The 19,223-nt window shown below is 35.4% G+C and overlaps 1 protein-coding gene across 2 annotated transcripts; it reads left to right on the top strand.

Moving 5' to 3' along the window:
• The first annotated feature begins 7,168 nt into the window (after positions 1 to 7,168).
• Positions 7,169 to 14,299, top strand: LOC104105367 (CRS2-associated factor 1, mitochondrial). Of its 2 annotated transcripts, none has more exons than XM_009613649.4 (6): positions 7,169 to 7,806; positions 9,147 to 9,274; positions 9,492 to 9,717; positions 9,790 to 9,917; positions 12,382 to 12,490; positions 13,312 to 13,399. In XM_009613649.4, exons 1-5 carry the CDS (start codon positions 7,239 to 7,241, stop codon positions 12,400 to 12,402), a joined length of 1,071 nt encoding a protein of 356 aa, XP_009611944.1. In that variant the 5' UTR covers positions 7,169 to 7,238; the 3' UTR covers positions 12,403 to 12,490; positions 13,312 to 13,399. The 2 variants fall into 2 exon arrangements, with proteins under 2 accessions (XP_009611944.1, XP_009611935.1); XM_009613640.4 differs by lacking the exon at positions 12,382 to 12,490 and adding an exon at positions 13,740 to 14,299 and having other exon boundaries at positions 7,172 to 7,806; positions 13,312 to 13,631.
• The last annotated feature ends 4,924 nt before the right edge of the window (positions 14,300 to 19,223 follow it).

The following is a 19,223-nucleotide window of genomic DNA, read 5'->3' as shown; positions in this document are numbered from 1 at the left end:
GAGAGGAAGGAGTGCAATGTATAGCCAATTTGTTGAGCGAATTGTATGTTGTGTGTTGAGTGTCTTTCTTCAATATCTGCTGCATATATATATAGCAGCAAAATATTGAAGAAGACCAAACGTCCACCCTCCATGGTGGAGCAAGCATTACATGTTTGTGGAGCAAGCACTTCATGTTTGTGGAGCAAGCACTTCATGGTGGGAAGAGCATTAGGCGGCTGCCAAATGGTCAATACACAGATTGAAAAATATTCGAATCCAAATCCAAATCCAAAGCCGAAGCCGAAGCCGAAGCCGAAGCCGTAGCCGTAGCCGTAGCCGTAGCCGAAGCCGAGCCGAGCGAGCGACGACGACGACGGCGCGAGGCTTGCTTTCTTCTTAACTCTTTAAGAGCTACAAGAAGAGCAATTATATATATACCCACCAAAAATGTCTTCCTCTTCCAATATGGGACAATGTCTCATTGTCAAGAGGGGGAAACTTAAAATTTTACTCAAAATTTTATTTTCCCTCCATTTCCCATTCACCCTCATTTTAAGAATATTTCATCTTAAAAACAAAACCTCAACAATCCCCCACATGAATGGGGAATAGCTATATCACGGAAGTATGCATGGAAAAACTGTGTGATTTACAAGTAAGGATTAATCGCATCTAGATAAGTAGGTTTCCCTTTGAACTTTCCGTAGTAAACTTATGTCGGATATACTCGGTCAATCGGTAGATTTGATATCTTTGAACCGTCGATCTTTGGTGTATACCTAGACAACCATAAGTCACACAATCAACCCTTAACCATCTTTGGTTCTCATTGTTGTATTCGTTTCAGCCATGAATACCGCCTGATTTCATAAGTGCGTAGAGAACTGGCCTTACAAAGTTCTCCTTGAAGCGGCTAACACTTCACACTTACATAGGTGATTCCTAAACGTGTCATCCTGTAGATACACTATTTGATATACCCCGTATCAAATTTAGAAATCATTAAAAAGCCTTAATGCTTTATCCTTGGTACTGAACATTGTCTCATCACGAGAACGGACTAAAATTTTATTTGACAATGTTGAACCGTCATTAATGATTTTGTTTGATCTCCTTGAACCTAGATCTTGGGATCTCCAGTCTTCTAGGTAGAGTTACCGCCACAATGACTTGTTCTCGGCCATAGCCCCATTCCCCTTGATGATTTCTCAACTACCTCTCTAGTTAGGCCTTTTGTAAGTGGATCCGACACATTATCACTTGACTTTACATAGTCAATCGTGATAATTCCTCTAGAGAGTAATTGCCTAACGGTTTTATGTCTTCGTCGTATATGACGAGATTTACCGTTATACATAATGCTCCCAGCCCTTCCAATTGCCGCTTGACTATCACAATGTATACATATTGGTGCCAACGGTTTGGGCCAAAATGGAATGTCTTCCAAGAAATTCCGGAGCCATTCAGCTTCTTCACCGGCTTTATCTAAGGCTATGAATTCAGCCTCCATTGTAGAGCGGGCAATACATGTTTGTTTGGACGACTTCCAAGATACCGCTCCTCCACCAATAGTGAATACATATCCACTCGTGGACTTAGAATCAGTTGAACCGGTGATCCAATTTGCATCACAGTATCCCTCAATCACCGCAGGGAAATTACTGTAGTGCAATTCAAAGTTCTGGGTATGTTCTAAATATCCCAAAACTCGTTTCATTGCCATCCAATGAGATTGGCCTGGATTGCTCGTATATCGACTCAGTTTACTTATAGCACAAGCTATATCTGGTCGTGTACAATTCATGATATACATTAAGCATCCCAACACACGAGCATAATCCAATTGTGATATGCTTTGGCCTTTGTTCTTTGCTAATGCAAGATTCACGTCAATTGGAGTCTTTGCAACTTTAAAGCCCAAGTGCTTGAATTTTTCAAGTACTGTCTTAATATAATGAGATTGTGACAATGCCAGACCTTGAGGAGTCTTATGGATCTTAATTCCCAGAATTAAATCAGCAACTCCCAAGTCTTTCATATCAAACTTGCTATTGAGCATACGTTTAGTAGCATTTATGTTGGCAATGTCATTACTCATTATCAGCATATCATCCACATATAGGCAAACAATGACTATGTGATTTGGAACATTTTTAATGTACACACATTTATCATATCCATTTATCTTAAAACCATTTGACAACATTGTTTGGTCAAATTTCGCATGCCATTGTTTGGGTGCTTGTTTTAGTCCGTAAAGAGACTTAACAAGTCTGCATACCTTCTTTTCTTTACCTGAAATCACAAACCCTTCAAGTTGTTCCATGTAAATTTCTTCCTCCAACTCTCCATTCAAGAAGGCAGTCTTAACATCCATTTGATGAATTTCAAGACCATACACTGCAGCTAATGCTACCAATATTCGTATGGACGTAATTCTTGTAACTGGAGAGTATGTATCAAAGTAGTCTAGACCTTCTCGTTGTCTATACCCTTTGACTACGAGCCTTGCCTTGAATTTATCAATAGTGCCATCATCTTTGATTTTTCTCTTAAAAATCCATTTAGAACCCAAAGGTTTATTTTCAGGAGGAAGATCAATCAATTCCCATGTATGGTTGTTCAATATGGATTCTATTTCACTATTGACTGCCTCTTTCCAAAACAATGATTCCGAAGAAGTCATAGCTTCTTTAAATGTTTGAGGCTCGTTCTCCAATAAGAAAGTCACAAAATCTGGTCCAAATGAAGTAGACGTTCTTTGACGTTTACTACGTCTTGGATTCTCCTGATTACATGTACTTTCTTTTGTTTCTTCCCGAGGTCGTTTAGATCCTTCATCAAACGACTCACATTCCTTTTTATACGGATATATATTTTCAAAGAACTCAGCATTATCTGATTCTATAACCGTATTATTATGAATGTCGGGATTTTCTGATTTATGAACTAGAAATCGATATGCTTTACTATTTGTCGCATATCCTATGAAAACACAATCAACGGTTTTCGGTCATATCTTTACCCTTTTGGGTTTAGGAACTTGCACTTTTGCCTAACACCCCCACACTTTAAAGTAATTCAAGTTGGACTTCCTTCCTTTCCATTTTTCATATGGAATGGATTGTGTTTTGCTATGGGGCAATCGATTTAATATTCGATTAGCCGTAAGAATGGCTTCCCCACAAGTTCTGTGGCAAACCAGAACTTATCAACAACGCATTCATCATCTCCTTTAATGTGCGATTCTTTCTTTCCGCAATCCCATTAGATTGGGGCGTGTAAGGGCTGCTGTTTGATGAATAATTCCATATTCTAAACATATTTCTTCAAAAGGAGATTCATATTCACCACCCTTATCACTTCTTATCATTTTTACTTTCTTGTTAAATTGCATTTCAACTTCATTTTTGTATTGCCTGAATGCGTCTATTGCTTCATCTTTACTATTCAGTAAGTAAACATAGCAATATCGAGTACCATCGTCAATAAAAGTTATGAAATACTTCTTTCCACCGCGAGATGGTATTGACTTCATGTCACAAATATCTGTGTGAATTAAGTCTAAAGGATTTGAATTCCTTTCAACTGACTTATAAGGATGTTTAACATACTTAGATTCCACACATGTTTGACATTTTGATTTTTCGCATTCAAACTTGGGCAGTACTTCCAAGTTAATCATTTTCCGCAAGGTTTTATAATTGACATGACCCAAACGTACATGCCATAAATCATTTGACTCAAGTAAGTAAGAAGAAGCTGAAATATTATTATTATTTTCTACAACCATTACATTTAGGTTGAAAAGGCCCTCGGTGAGGTAACCTTTTTCCTACAAATATTTTATTCTTACTAATTACAACCTTGTTTGACACAAAAACGCACTTAAAACCGTGCTTAACAAGAAGTCCAGTAGAGACTAAATTCTTTCTCATTTCGGGAACATGAAGGACATTGTTCAAAGTCATGACCTTGCCAGAAGTCATTTTCAGAAATATCTTTCCATATCCTTCAACTTTTGCTGTTGAAGCATTTCCCATATAAACTGTCTCTCCGGGTTTAGCAAGAGCATAAGTAGCAAAAGCTTCTCTAACTGCACAAACATGGCGAGTGGCTCCTGAATCAAACCACCACAGTTTAGGATTTCCCACCAAGTTACATTCAGAAAGCATGGCACACAAGTTATCAACATCATCATGGTTTACTACCATGTTTGCTTGACCTCTTTTCTTATCTTTCTTTGGAGCACGACACTCCGTAGACTTGTGTCCAGTTTTTTAACAGTTGTAGCAGTTTCCACTGAACTGCTTCTTGCTTGGGTTGTATTTCGGACCAGAAGCCTTCTTCCTCTTTTTGTTAGCTTCAACAATATTTGCTCCCATTATTGTTGAATTTCTACGGCCTCTCCTTTCAGCAGCTTTATTGTCCTCTTCGATTCTCAACCGAACAATGAGATCTTCAAGGGATATTTCCTTTCGTTTGTGTTTCAAATAATTTTTGAAGTCCTTCCACAATGGAGGCAACTTCTCAATCATTGCTGCTACTTGGAATGCTTCGTTGATGACAAGACCTTCAGCAAGTAGATCATGAATAATCACTTGCAATTTCTGGACTTGGGTAATAACAGATTTGCTATCTACCATTTTGTAGTCCAAAAATTTTGCGGCAACGAATTTCTTCATCCCGGCATCTTCAGTTTTATATTTCTTTTCAAGCGCATTCCACAATTCTTTTGAGGTCTCCATGCTACTGTATACATTATACAGATTATCATCCAGCCCGCTAAGAATATAATTCTTGCATAAAAAATCAGAATGCTTCCACGCTTCAATCACGAGAAAGCGTTCATTATCTGGAGTTTTATCTGGCAGATCAGGAACATCTTCCTTGATGAACTTTTGTAGACATAACGTAGTTAAGTAGAAGAACATCTTCTGCTGCCAGTGCTTGAAATCAATCCCGGAAAATTTTTCGGGTTTTTCTGCCGGTGCCAACGCCGGTGTTCGGCTTGTCGATGCGTTGGCAGTTACCATCGGAACAGCTTGGTTTTCGCTTTCAGTCATCATTTTTTCTGTAAAAGAATGACACAAACAAACGTTTAATACACGTTTTCAAACTGGAGTAAAAATCACGTAGATTTTAATATCCAACAAAATGCCACGAAGGCTTAACTCTCCAAAACGGGAGTACACAAACCACAAAGGTTTTAGTTTGCAGAATAATAAGAATAACACAAGTACAGAAATAAATATTAAATTCCTTAAGATTGTTATTCCCGCCAATATTGCTGTATTTGTAAATAATAATTCTGCAAAATATAAGTTAACGTTATGAACAATAATAAATTCGAGCCCACTGAATTCACAGTGTTTCCTTAAGGAATTTAATCCCCTCCTAGTACCCAAGGTAATGGATTATTTCCTCCCAGGATAGAACGAATAACACACTGGTGTAGCGGTACTTCAAACCCCAGTATTTCAGCGAACACAAAGTTCGGTAGCAAATCACACTTACAGTTGCTTTGTTTGAAGTTAAAAAACAATGCAGAACGAAGGAGTATATACTCAGAAAATCGTATGGAAATGCTGAGAGGAAGGAGTGCAATGTATAGCCAATTTGTTGAGCGAATTGTATGTTGTGTGTTGAGTGTCTTTCTTCAACATCTGCTGCACATATATATAGCAGCAAAATGTTGAAGAAGACCAAACGTCCACCCTCCATGGTGGAGCAAGCATTACATGTTTGTGGAGCAAGCACTTCATGTTTGTGGAGCAAGCACTTCATGGTGGGAAGAGCATTAGGCGGCTGCCAAATGGTCAATACACGGATTGGAAAATATCCGTTACAAATGCGGATAATCTTACGTTAATATTTACTGTAGCCGAGCGACGACGACGGCGCGAGGCTTGCTTTCTTCTTAACTCTTTAAGACTACAAGAAGAGCAATTATATATATACCCACCAAAAATGTCTTCCTCTTCCAATATGGGACAATGTCTCATTGTCAAGAGGGGGAAACTTAAAATTTTACTCAAAATTTCATTTTCCCTCCATTTCCCATTCACCCTCATTTTAAGAATATTTCATCTTAAAAACAAAACCTCAACACATTATGCAGTTAAACATATTGAATTCAAAGTCATAAATGTCTAATATCTATCACGCGTAAATTTTATTTTCAAAAGATTGATTAATCCTCATCTGACCAGTTCGAAGTTTTTTCATTTCCAAAAAAATAGCCTTTAGAATTACGGTTTTGTAAACAAAAAGTTCGGAAGAATTTTTGGCTTTTGCATTCAAGAAAAGGACTGCTCACTACTTCCCTTAACTTTACACCCTTTTTTAACTTTTCCTTGAAGCAATATTACCCACTATCTCCTAATCAAATCTAGTAATCAGGTTAGCTGACAAGTAATTTCGAAAAGACAAATATATTGATATTAATATCTAAGTCTCAATCTCAAATTGGTTGTGGTCAATTTATTATATGTGAATAATATTACTATCATAAGCTGTCTGACTAGAAATTTAACTTTGCCTATGTAAGTTTTGCAAAGCATATCCAGTCCCAAACAGCACAAACCTCACAAATGTGTTTCATCCTTTTAGCTATCATATCATTGACTGGCAAAATATTCAAGACACGTTTTCTCACAAAGTGCTTAAGCTTATTTTTAATCCCCAGAGTCCACATAAAATCCCAAACGCTATAGGAAAAGAGTGGCAATTAGATTGAGCATTATTGACTCTTTTGTTATTATCTATTAGCAGTGCCTCTGTGAGATGATATCCGGATTTAACCTCGTATAACTTTGATTTTGTATAATATTAAATTAGTCTATTAATCATACCAATTGTTAAAATAAGAATGGACGAAATAGTATTTAATGTTATCTGCATGAATCTTTATCGCTCTCTTTATCAATGAGCTGAGTTATCGTTAAACCTATATTTAACTGTGGTAATAAGATTCTCACTGACGGAACCATTTGAATTAGCAATCCAAGAATCTTTCCACACATTTACTCTGGTCCCATTGGAGACCCTCCATCTTATCCCTTCTTTGTCTTGACTTGGATCAAAAGCGTCAAACTTTACAAACATAAAGGACTTTTGTGTTAGCAATAATGTTTAAGGGACGAAAATTGAACTTGATCTTACACACAATTAAGGGACCGTTTTGATTTTTACCGCTCAAATCTCCTGAACTATATCAGCAGGGGAATTGACCCGAATGCATCTGCCCCGGCACAATGCTCCGTTTCTTCTCCCGCCAGGAAAAGCAAATTCTCTCACTCTCCGTCACGCGCCACCTCTTCTCCACCGCCGCCGCCGTCCCGACAACCATCACCGCTTCTTCAAATCTCTATTCAAAATACTCCTTCGTACCTCCACCTTCCTTTAAACCCCAAAACCCTAATTCCACTCAACCCCACTCTCAATCACCTCCCAAAAAGCAGCCCAAACCCAGGTACCGTCCGCCGTCATCACTGGACCGGACCGGCGAGAAACCGGTTCAATCCAGTTTGCCATTCGACTTCCGTTTCAGTTACACAGAGAGCAGTACGGAGGTGCGGCCGATTGGGCTTCGCGAGCCTAAGTACTCGCCTTTTGGGCCTGGAAAGTTGGATAGGGTGTGGACTGGAGTTTGTGCGCCTGTGGTTGACCCAAAAGTGGGGTCTGCTGAAGATGAGAAAACTGTGAAGGAGAAGAGGAGGGTTATGAGAGAGAGAATTCAAGGAGAGCCTTTGACGAATGCTGAGAGAAAAGCTCTTGCGGAAACATGCCAGAGGCATAAATCCAAGCGCCAAGTCAATTTGGGTACACTTTTTTTTTTATATAAAATTCATTTCTTTTGTGATTCGACAGAACGATCTAGAAGATTCATATAGGTGACCCGAATGCATAGTTGATTGATTGATTGATAATCATTTATTTTTTGATTAGACAAATTATATAATACCTGCATTGGAACGAAATGGGTCTAACGTAGTTGAATGGCTATAGAGAATTCATATAGCTGACTAGAACCAATTTGGTATTGAAGCATAATATTGATTGGGTTGATCATTTCTTCTGTGATTAGACTCAAAGGTAAGGTACTATGTTGGGTGAGGTGAGTTTTGATTTATTTTCTTTTACTGTTATTGTGTAATAGTATCTGATTATTTGCAAAATTATTTAAGTGGAGTTGAGAAGGTAAATATAGGTACTTTACCTTGGCACTTACTTGCTATGCCACGGGATAGATGCCAAAGACCATTATGGTCTTGGTTTACATCATTGCATATTCTAATTGCATTAAATGGAAGTGGTGAAATTCTGCACACAGATTGGGGTGGTTTGCTGACTTAAAGGTGGTACTCAGCTAGGTTTGGTATTAACTTTTTATTGCAGTGGCATGGTTGCACGTGTACGGCTTGAAAATTAGTATCATTTCGTAATGTCGTTGGGAAATTTGACAATTTAAACTGCATTAAACTTGTTTGCCAAGCATACATGGTTAGATTATTCAAAGAAATCAATGTTGATGTTACCTTCTCAAAAAAAAATAAAAAATCAATGTTGATATTCTGATGGCTTTGGTATTGCTGCCATCTAGATGCATATAGAAATGCTTTACATAGAAATCAACTCACCGTGTATCTTGAAGAAAGGGAGTTGAGAATAGGATGAATCAAATGTGTTATTAGGGCTAAATTTTAATCCTATATGGTTGGAGATTTTTAAATAATAATCACTAAAGTATTTTCTGAGTAATGGCTTTTAGGAAAAACTCACAGAGGCTCTGAAAAGTGGTGCATTGCCTAACATTTGGAGGCACTATGCATATTCTTATCAGTAACTCAGTCGTCGTAAGCTCTTGTAAAAACTGCTTGCTACACATAACATCTTGGTGTTCTTTTATAATGCAAACCACGCTTGACTTCTGCTATTTGCATTTATATTTTCTGTCATACACTGGGAAATTTAGTGATGTGATGTGCTCCATTTGGCATTAGGATCTTACCTTGTAATGACAATGACATCAAACACTTCTTTCCTTCTCTACTTTATTGAGAAATGAAGTTGAATATCACTGGACGTAAGTTTCTATAGTGGGATTATGATAGCACATGATTGGAATACCTGTTTGCTGATTTTCCATCTTTGTTCTGCAGGGAGAGATGGCTTAACACATAACATGTTGAATGATATTCATAACAACTGGAAACATGCTGAAGCTGTAAGAATAAAATGTATGGGCGTGCCTACAGTTGATATGAAGAATGTTTGCACTCAGTTGGAGGTATCTCCATCCTTCAAATTCAATGACATCCACTTTCTTTGCTTCTTAATCCCTTCATGTTATTGTTCTTCTTCGGAATTAAGTTGCTTGAACAAGTATCTGTTTACTTTGTTTATGGTGTTTATTCTCTAAAACTATGGTTATCTCAACTTAGAATCTTCTTTTTATGTTGTACTGTGTCTTTGATTAGTAATGTGGATTCTTGTATGTCTTCTAGGATAAGACATTTGGTAAAATCATCCACAGACATGGTGGTTTACTTGTTCTCTATAGAGGAAGGAATTATCATCCCAAGAAGAGGCCTGTTATCCCCTTAATGCTATGGAAACCTCATGAGCCTGTATATCCTAGGCTTATAAAAACTACTATTGATGGCTTGAGTATCGAGGAAACCAAGGAAATGAGAAAAAGAGGATTAGCTGTTCCGGCATTAACAAAACTTGGTATGCTTTCTTGTCAACTGTGTTTGATAAGGCCATCTGGATTTGGTATGTGAAATGTATGCTACTATGCAGCCAAAAATGGTTACTATGGCAGTCTTGTACCGATGGTACGTGATGCTTTTCTCACTGAGGAGCTGGTTCGGATAGATTGTAAAGGCCTCCCAAAGAGCGATTACAAGAAAATAGGCTGCAAACTGAGGGTAAGAATTTTCCCCTTCTATTTTATGTTGGACTTGTACTTGTTCATGCTATAGTTTTTCTTTTATCTTTCTTGTGGAGTACTATGATTTACGAGAAGAGGTGCAGTTTCTGTTATTCTTATAAATACAACAAGTTATTTTCAATGATAATTTATTTGTTGAAATCTGGACTCCCTGGTTTGCCAAAAAGGTGCTCCAAACCTTATTGACCCAATTGTTTAATAGAGGATGGCCTGAGGTTTGGGTTTTATGTGGCGGGGTATGGGGCTTATTTATCGTTGTAGTAAGAGAAAACCCGGGTTAGTATCCATTGGGGTTCGACTGCTGAGATTTGAATTTTAAATCTCCACCCAGAGATAGTCTGAACATGCGGGTCTCTTTCATTGGCAAGTCATGCAAAGAGGTCTTCCCCGTGCTTCTTGGGTCAACCAAGAGGTATTTGATTTATTGTATCTTTTCCAGTGACATTGCTGGCTGCTGCAATAGGCAAAGCTGACCTAGAAGGAATTTGTGAGCATATGGGGCATGATTCCGCCCAAACAGGGATGGCCCATACAGTGTTTTGAAAAGCGAGCGCTTCGTCGCTTTAAGCGAGAAGCGAGGCGAAGCGAGAAGCCGTCGCTTTTTCCTAACTGAGGCGACCAGACCATCAGAAGCGATCGCTTCAGCCAAGAAAGCGCGAAGTGACCCAGAAGCGAGAAGCGTATAAGCGCTCGCTTCTGTTCAGACGGGTCATTTTAAAAAAAAAAGTTTGGGTCTTTGTTTTTATTATACAAAACAGACCCAAAGTGAAAAGACCATTCTTTCTCCTTCCCAACGTTAGCAGCAACAGCCAGCTAGGGTTTCAACCTCCAGGTAATTCTTCTGCTCCTCCTCCAGCGCACAGCTAGGGCAGGCGCATGCGCTGGTTTTTTCCCCCCCTTTATTCTTCTTATTTATTAATTTTAATATGTATTTTAGTTTATAAAATTAATTATTATATATATATATATATATATGTTATATTTTCAGTTTATTTGATTTTTTTAATGTGTATTTATATATGTTATATTTTCAGTTTATAAAATTAATTATTATATATATATGTTATATTTTCAGTTTATTTGATTTTTTTAAGCTTTTGAAGCGAGGCGAGCCCCTGTCGCTTTTTTGCGCTTCTCGCTCTCAAAAACACTGGGCCCATATAGATCCCCCGATTTCGATATCGACAAATTTGAGGATTTTATGAGGGGAGATTCAACTTGGATCCTGGCCCATGCAACAAAGCTTCAGTCACTGTTTGCAGTGGTCGATGGCTGTGAGTCCCCCCAAGAAATTTCTGGATCAGATATGAAGAGGACCCCTGATTTCGATATCGACAAATTTGAGGATTTTATGAGGGGAGATTCAACTTGGATCCTGGCCCATGTAACAAAGCTTCAGTCACTAGTCACTGTTTGCAGTGGTCAATGGCTGTGAGTCCCCCCCAAGAAATTTCTGGACCAGATATGAAGAGGAACACCACTGAGTCTGATCCAAGTGTTGTTGTTTTCTGTCCAATTCTACGGTGATTTTCCAATTTCATCTAAAGAGGGTGGGGCTGTTATAGGGAAACTCCCAACTAAACATCTTGAGATACAGTTGTCTGGACTTAGTAGACCTTCTATATTAAAGCCTATTGTGAGTGAAGCTCCAAACTTAAGGGATTACCTTTGGCATTTTTCCTCGGAAGGATATGGGTTCCTTTGGGATGGACTAAATTTTCACTACTTTTAAGAACTTGGAGGACTATCAGTGGTTATCTTGTATATTATGGACCATTTTGATTGAACCCAAACTTAAGGGACTATTTTGGGATTTTTCTTGAGAAAAAGCCTGTCAAGGAAAAAACTCTTGTACTCTTCCTCTTTTAATCACTCATAATGATAAGATGGGCTGAAAAGCGGCAATCATAAACTATTTTGGACTATGAATACCTACCAAGTATCCAGTACGATACACGGAAAATACGCCTGGTCAGCGGTATGGTATCAGAAATCTTTTTAATTTTCAGGGTACAAATGTCCTTATTTTGAGATACAATTACGGAATTACCCAAAAATCAGGTACTTTGAGCCAAATTCGATATGTTTGGGGCCAGTGAATTCTCTGAGAGACAATATTGGGTCTCTTTTGTAACGGATAAAACCTAATTATTTGTATTTGAAGATGTATGTATGTTCCTGGCTGATGTTTTCAGATAATATCTGGTAATTTATAAGAATGATGTCGGATAACTTCAATCCATAGTTTATAATGTTAAAATTTGTAGACTTGATGAAATGTGTGTTCTTACTTCTTACTTTACTTTCAATAGTTATTAATGCTGCTTATAATATTCTTTAGATTTTAAATATATAAAGAAAAATTATAAAGAATGTTTATATAATGCTGTATACTTTTAACTCTGACTTGTGTTATTAGTGAATTTTTTTTTGCTTGTCAGAAAGAGATGTATGCATTATAGTACTCAAGCTTTTGGGACCGAACAATTGCAGTGGCTATGTCCAAAGCATGAGGGATCTGGTCAAATTGAGAACTTGCTATGGAGACAGGTTCTTGAACCGTTAATCCAGTCTTGAGTCCAGGAACCACAGCCATATTTTCTTGAATCAACAAATAAATTGGTTGATAAATTCTTTTCCAATAATGAAATAAATAAATCAAGAATTAATAAGAAATATTCACTTTATTTCAACTATAGAATAGTCACATTTATTGTATGCTGGTAAAAAAAGAAGTTTCATATTTTGCTGGCGGACTTAAGCTGGTAACAATACTCATTTTGTACCTGTGCTATGTCTCTATTTATGTCTCTTCTGTATCTTTTCATTTTTTCCCCTCAACGAACAATTGATCTTTGCCCTTATTTAGTCATCTTCATCGTTGACCAGTGGTGGTTGCTCTAGTGGTGAGAGTTCTTTAGGAGTCTGAATCACCAAGGAAGAAAGTGGTGAAAACCACTCTTGGCCCCTGGGGTTAGGGATTTAGAGGGGTGAATTTACCAAATCAGAAAGACGGATGAAACAATCATGGTCATCACTCATCTTCTACTTGTTTACTTTTAGAGCTCTTTGCCTTCATGACATGTAGTGGTGTGTTAATATTCCTGGAACTGCAGTTAATTGCATACTAGTTTGGTTGTCTACCTCCTTCAGTTTACTTGCTTTGCTACTTGAAATGAAGACCTCAACTTAGAAGGGCCAGATATTTGGAAGAATGCTGTGATATCCATTTGGAAAGTATAGTGATTGGCATGCTTCTAAGACCAAATTTTAATTGATGTTCAAAGAATGTTCTGATATCCATGAGGACGATATAGTGATAGGCTTGCTACTAAGACTATGTTTGAGTGGATTACCTTATGTCATGGCAGGATTTGGTCCCTTGTATACTCGTAACGTTCGATAAAGAGCAGATCGTGGTATGGAGGGGTAAAAACTACAAACCTTCTGAGAATGGGTTCTTCCTTACAGAAAGAGAACCATTTGATGACTCCAATAATGACTCCGATAATCGTGAGGAAGAAAACGAAAGCAGAAAAGGAATTCCTGGTGACAGTGATTATGATTCTGGCGAGAGTGATTAGATCTTCCATTGATAAATTAGCTAAATGTTGTTGGCTTCAAGCAGTTATATTTACTGCAAGTCAAGCCGAAGGAAGTAACAATATACAATACAACGACCAAATGCAAGGTAATGGTTTATATGTACTTTTTAAAATAAGGAATGGTTGGATATATGTCCATCTTTATATTCTTGTCTAAAGATGTATCTGACTAGACGTTTTGGTATTATTTACAGAGAACACTTGCAGATCTTAGGGAAGAATCAAGATATGCATGATTAAAAGAAATTCACTGCTCTGTCATTCATTGTATATAGATAACCTGTTCTTTTTGCTAGGTGAGAGTCTCATGTGTGGCAACACATCTCAAGTGTTGGCCCTTCTAATACTTGGAAAATTACTAGCCCCTGCATCCCTCAAAAGGTAGGGATTGGCAACTTGGCGTAGATTTAGATATATTGACTCGCACATGGTTTTGCCAGGAGTTCATAATGTCACACTTGCTTGCTACTTTATGGTGATTATTTAAGTCCCAATCTCCTGCAAACTTGGGTGGAAGTTTTTCCTGCTGTATTATACTAACCTGACAAATGTTCGTGGTGGATCTCAATGCAATCAGATCCCAAAATCACTAGCTTATTTGCACGCATCCCGATGTTCCTGTATGTTCCCCACATGTTTCAGGAATAAAGTTTGATTGGATCTAATGTTTACGTTCAAACTATATTAACTTATTATGTTAATGTGATTAAAGAATGTGAGAATATAGTGGATCAACTATAGTCAAAGTGATAAATTCTACTCTGCAATCATATGTCATGGTTATGCGTGAATACTGTGGAAAATTTCCCGTCTACCACCTACCGTAATTTCCCGAGGAAACCTTGTTCTTGCTCTTTTGTCTAAAAATTTCATTCACCGCCCTTTTTATCTGAAAGTTGTTAACCAAGATTCAGTGTGGAAATTTCACTCCTTTTACAAATAAATTTGTCTGGTTTTGAATAATTCATGTAAATCAATTGCTTAACGTGGGGTTTCTCTTTGCTAAGAGAATTGCCACGCGAAAAACGGTAACGCCCAAGGGGTCAACAGATTATGTGAGCTGGTAGGTTAACGTTGACATGTATGTTGATAGGGGTAGGACTATGAACTTCTGATTAACGTTTGAGGGTGCCACACGTACAAAAATTGTACAGTATCTTCATTTAGTCGTTTCAATTATTATGTCGTATATACTCTCTACCATAAATGAACTTTAGTTGAACACGATGACTAGCCTTTATCTCTAGCACCATGACCTTATACTTATTTTTGGTCACTGTTGTGTCATTTCATCTTTTTATGAGAGACTCTACTAGATAGCGATTTGCAGAAGCTCCCGCAAACGGAATTTGAATTTAAATTGAATAGGTTCAATATTATAATTTTTCTAAGATATATGTGTATAATCTAATGTTAATGTAATATCATAGTGATCAAATTATTGAAAACAACTAAAGATATCCGTGGCATTTCAAACAATAGAAGCATTTTAACATTTTTTTTTAAATCAACATTTATCAAGCTGATAAGCTGAACTTGTATTAGTTTTCCGAAACTATCAGTTTTTACATGTAAACAGTAAATTATTAGAGAGTTGATTGTATGCTAATCATGTTTTTCTAACGCATGTAATTTTTCTATGATAATAATTACTCTTGGAGGGTGTTTATTTTAACTAACAAAATATTTCTTTTTGTACGACATATTTTCTTGGTCCATGTAGTTTAATTATTAAGTGCTATTATATAAAAGGATCTTCAAACGTTATAACATTAGTATCAATTTAATTATGGCAAAGGGCCAAATATACCCATCTACTTTTAAAAATGGTCTAAGAATACCCCTCGTTATACTATTGGGTTATTTATACCCCTGCAGTTATACTTTGGGTTCAAATATACCCCTCATTTAAACGGAGGGACACATGTCATCGTCCTGTTGGTCAATTCTAAATATCTCCTTATTAATTAAAAAGACTCATTACCTATACCCGAAAAATAAAAAAAAATTGTAAAAACTAGAAAAAACTAAAAAAAAAAATTGCAAAAAATTGAAAAAAAAGAAAATATTTTTTTTCCAGTTTTTACAAAAAAACTGCTTTAAAATAACTGAAAAATATTTTCTAAAACAATATTTTTTGTAAAAACTGGAAAAAAAACTGAAAAGTAATTTTTTAAAGCAATTAAAAACTGGAAAAAATGAAATATTTTTAACTAAAAACTGAAAAAAAAATATTTGTTTTTTCAGTTTTTACAAAAACATTGCTTTAGAAAATTATTTTTTAGTTTTTTTTCAGTTTTTACAAAAATATTATTTTAGAAAATATTTTTCAGCTTTTTATAAAGCAGTTTTTTTGTACAAACCGGAAAAAAAATATTTTTGTTTTTTTTCTATTTTTAGTAAAAAAAAAAACCGTTTTTTCTGGTTTTTACAAAAAATATTTCTTTAGAAAATTGATTTTCAGCTCTTTTTTTCAGTTTTTACAAAAATATTATTTTACAAAATATTTTTCAGTTTTTTAAAGCAGTTTTTTTGTAAAAAAATATTTTCTTTTTTTTCAGTTTTTAGTAAAAAGAAAATAGTTTTTTCCAGTTTCTATAAAAAAAAAATATTTTTCGGGTATGTGTAATGGATCTTTTTAATTAATTAAGAGATATTTAGAATTGACCAACATGACGATGACACGTGTTACTCCGTTTAAATGAGGGGTATATTTGAACCCAAAGTATGACTGAAGGGGTATAGATAACCCAATAGTATAACGAGGGACATTCTTAGATCATTTTCGAAAGTAGAGAAGTATATTTGGCTCTTTTACGATTTAATTACAACCGATGAAGGAGGCACACTGTAAGTCCCTTCAAAAAAAAATTCAACAAACACGTCACGGCGCATGTGATTATGTTTTTAAAATAGGACGGCTTTTAGTGCACTTTCCTCTAAATTGAAAAGCGTGTGCTGAATATTCACCAGATTGGATCCAACATAATATATTAATTTTTTAAGGTTCAAGATCTTGCATGAGATTCTTGACAATCAACAAGGCCAAAGCTCATTATTATTTTTACCCATTACTAAGCTCTCAAAAATGTACTTTAGGTTGATTTAGTTTGATATTCAATTGAAAAAACACCAATAAGACACACACAGAGGAACCATCTAAGCTAGAATGTGTCTATGTATGTGTATTTTCTGAAGTATAATTAGAGTAGTCTATTAAGATTTCTCACCTCGTTTATTATAAATTTTCGAGTTTTGGTTGTTATTAAAAAATGTTGTCTAAATTGTGATCTAAAGTTCATTTAAAGAAAAATAGTGAATTATCTTAGAATTTTATTATATGCTTTGATTACCTTTAAACTTTATTTTTACTTCAACAAAATATTTGGTTTGTTCTAATTTCTATAGGTAAGTCTCTAACATGTGTTTTAGAAAATGGAGAAAGAAGTCATTATACAAAGGTTGGTGATCTAGAAGATAAAAATTTGCTAACTATTAAGAATTTAAAAACACTTTAATAAAAATGAAGTTTATAGTGCTATATATGGGTGTATATGGACCGAGTTGGTTCGGTTTTATGAAAACCAAATCAAACCAACTATATCGGTTTGGATTGGTTCGGTTTTGTCGAGTTTTTCGGCTTTTCGGCTTTTTTGTTACTTAAATACTATTTCAATCTTACTTTGTTAAATATTTGATAAATAAATATATATTTAATATAAATATAAAAAATTGACAAACATGTTATCGATTAAAATATTCTTATGGGAGAATTCTATTAGTAACACATAATAGTTAGTATTTTTTTAGTCGTCTGACAATAATTTTTCGTTGATGTACACTTTCAGGTTAATAATTTTTTCGTTGATGTACACTTTTAGGTTAACCGAATCTAGTAATTAAACATAAAAATCAATATGATACCTAAATATTAATAATCACTTCAAATTCGAAAATGATATAAGATTTTAATAGATCTCAACATATAATATGAATATGGAATAACAAAGAGATAAATGCATTTCACTAACACTTGATAAGAAAGTGATCATACAACCCATTATTTAAGGTCAATAAATATGGAGCACTTCATATTCTATTAAAATTTATATCCCGCAAGAGAATCCCAAATATTTCTAGATATTTTTTAAAAAAAATTCTATATAAAATCTTAAAAGTATATATAAATATTATATATTTATATGTCGGGTTAGTTCGAGTTTTTTTTACTCCATACCAAACTAAATCAAACCAAATCAAGTCGGATTTTTTTAATCGGTTTGGTTTACCTTTTCGGTTTGATGCGATTTTTCGATTCGATTTGTACAACCCTAATGCTATATGCAACTTTTCCTAAGTACATTGCTATTAGGAAGGAACCAAATATGTGATATAAGAAATTAAAAGGAAACTTCATATGAAGCTGTCTTATATTGCCTAGGCACGAGACAGCTGCATTGAATTGACAACTTTTCATATTCTAATATTCTTAATTAAGTCTTAGAAGAAACCTACATTCCGTAATTTTTTGTTCGATTTGTTCTTGTTCTGTCACGACCCAAAATTCAAAAAAAAATTGTGATGGCGTCGAATATCACTGTCAGGCAAGCCAATCATAACCAATTAACTTAATTACCCATTTTTGTATTTTTGAAATAAAAATTTCTTTAATAAAATTGTAAAGATAAAACTCATAGAGTAAATGATAAATATTTTTGCAGCTAAATTTTTAAACAATTCACAACCATTTTTAAAACCCGGTGTCACAAGTGCATGAACATTTACTAGGGAATTAAAATAAAATACAGCATATGTCCAGAATACAAATTAGACAAGAAAATATAATAACTCTAAAGGAGATTCTGTTAGCTGCGGATCGTAATATAGAATGCAGCTCACTTATGTCCCCACAATTATTAACCATACCTCTGCGTCCACAAGGCCGCTATACATATATGTACCTGCACAATAAAATGTACAGCAAGTGCAGTATGAGTACAAAAACAACGTGTACCCAGTAAGTATGTAGCCTAATTTCGAAGAGGTAGAGACGAGATGGCCGACTATGACACTCACTATGGGTCAATAATATTAAATAATCATGAAAATAGAAATATTTATATCAACGTGATTCACATAATTAACAATAATGTATTGAACCAGAAGAAGTAATTAAATTCCTACAATTCCAATAATTCTCAATATATTAATTAAATTCCTTCAATTCAAATAATTTCTAATCTATTAATTAAATCCTTGAATAAAAATTCTAGTTTATCAAATAACTTTACAAGCTACAATTCAATTTCAATAAATTTTTAATTTATCAAATAGATTTACAAGCTGTAATAAACTGTCCAAGTATCGTGTAATTATTATTATTATTACGCACGATTTCTATTGAGGTCGTACGGCCCGATCCAGAGTTTCGTGTACACTGCCGAGGGACGTGCGGCACGATCCATACATGCATTTACCCTGCCGAGGCGTTCGGCCCGCTCCACAAGAAAGGAGGACATTTTCTTATGTGCCTCCGGAAGGAGAGTATATTTATTATAAGATGTATTCGGGAGGAAGAATAATTTTTTTTAACAATTAATTAATTAAAACAGAAAATCAAGCATATAAGGTTTCCATCCTTTGATATCTTTATATGAAAATTTACAATATATTCACAC

Source organism: Nicotiana tomentosiformis, chromosome 1, assembly GCF_000390325.3.
Source record: "Nicotiana tomentosiformis chromosome 1, ASM39032v3, whole genome shotgun sequence".
Classification (NCBI taxonomy): domain Eukaryota; kingdom Viridiplantae; phylum Streptophyta; class Magnoliopsida; order Solanales; family Solanaceae; genus Nicotiana; species Nicotiana tomentosiformis.
Note: the sequence above shows the minus strand (reverse complement) of the source record. Positions and strands in the feature narration are given on the sequence as shown.

Coding starts and splice junctions, on each gene's coding strand:
- LOC104105367 (XM_009613640.4), top strand. CDS start 7,239: ATGCTCCGTTTCTTCTCCCGCCAGGAAAAGCAAATTCTCTCACTCTCC. Junction 9,275..9,491: donor ATGTTTGCACTCAGTTGGAG/GTATCTCCATCC, acceptor TATGTCTTCTAG/GATAAGACATTTGGTAAAAT. Junction 9,718..9,789: donor TCCGGCATTAACAAAACTTG/GTATGCTTTCTT, acceptor GCTACTATGCAG/CCAAAAATGGTTACTATGGC.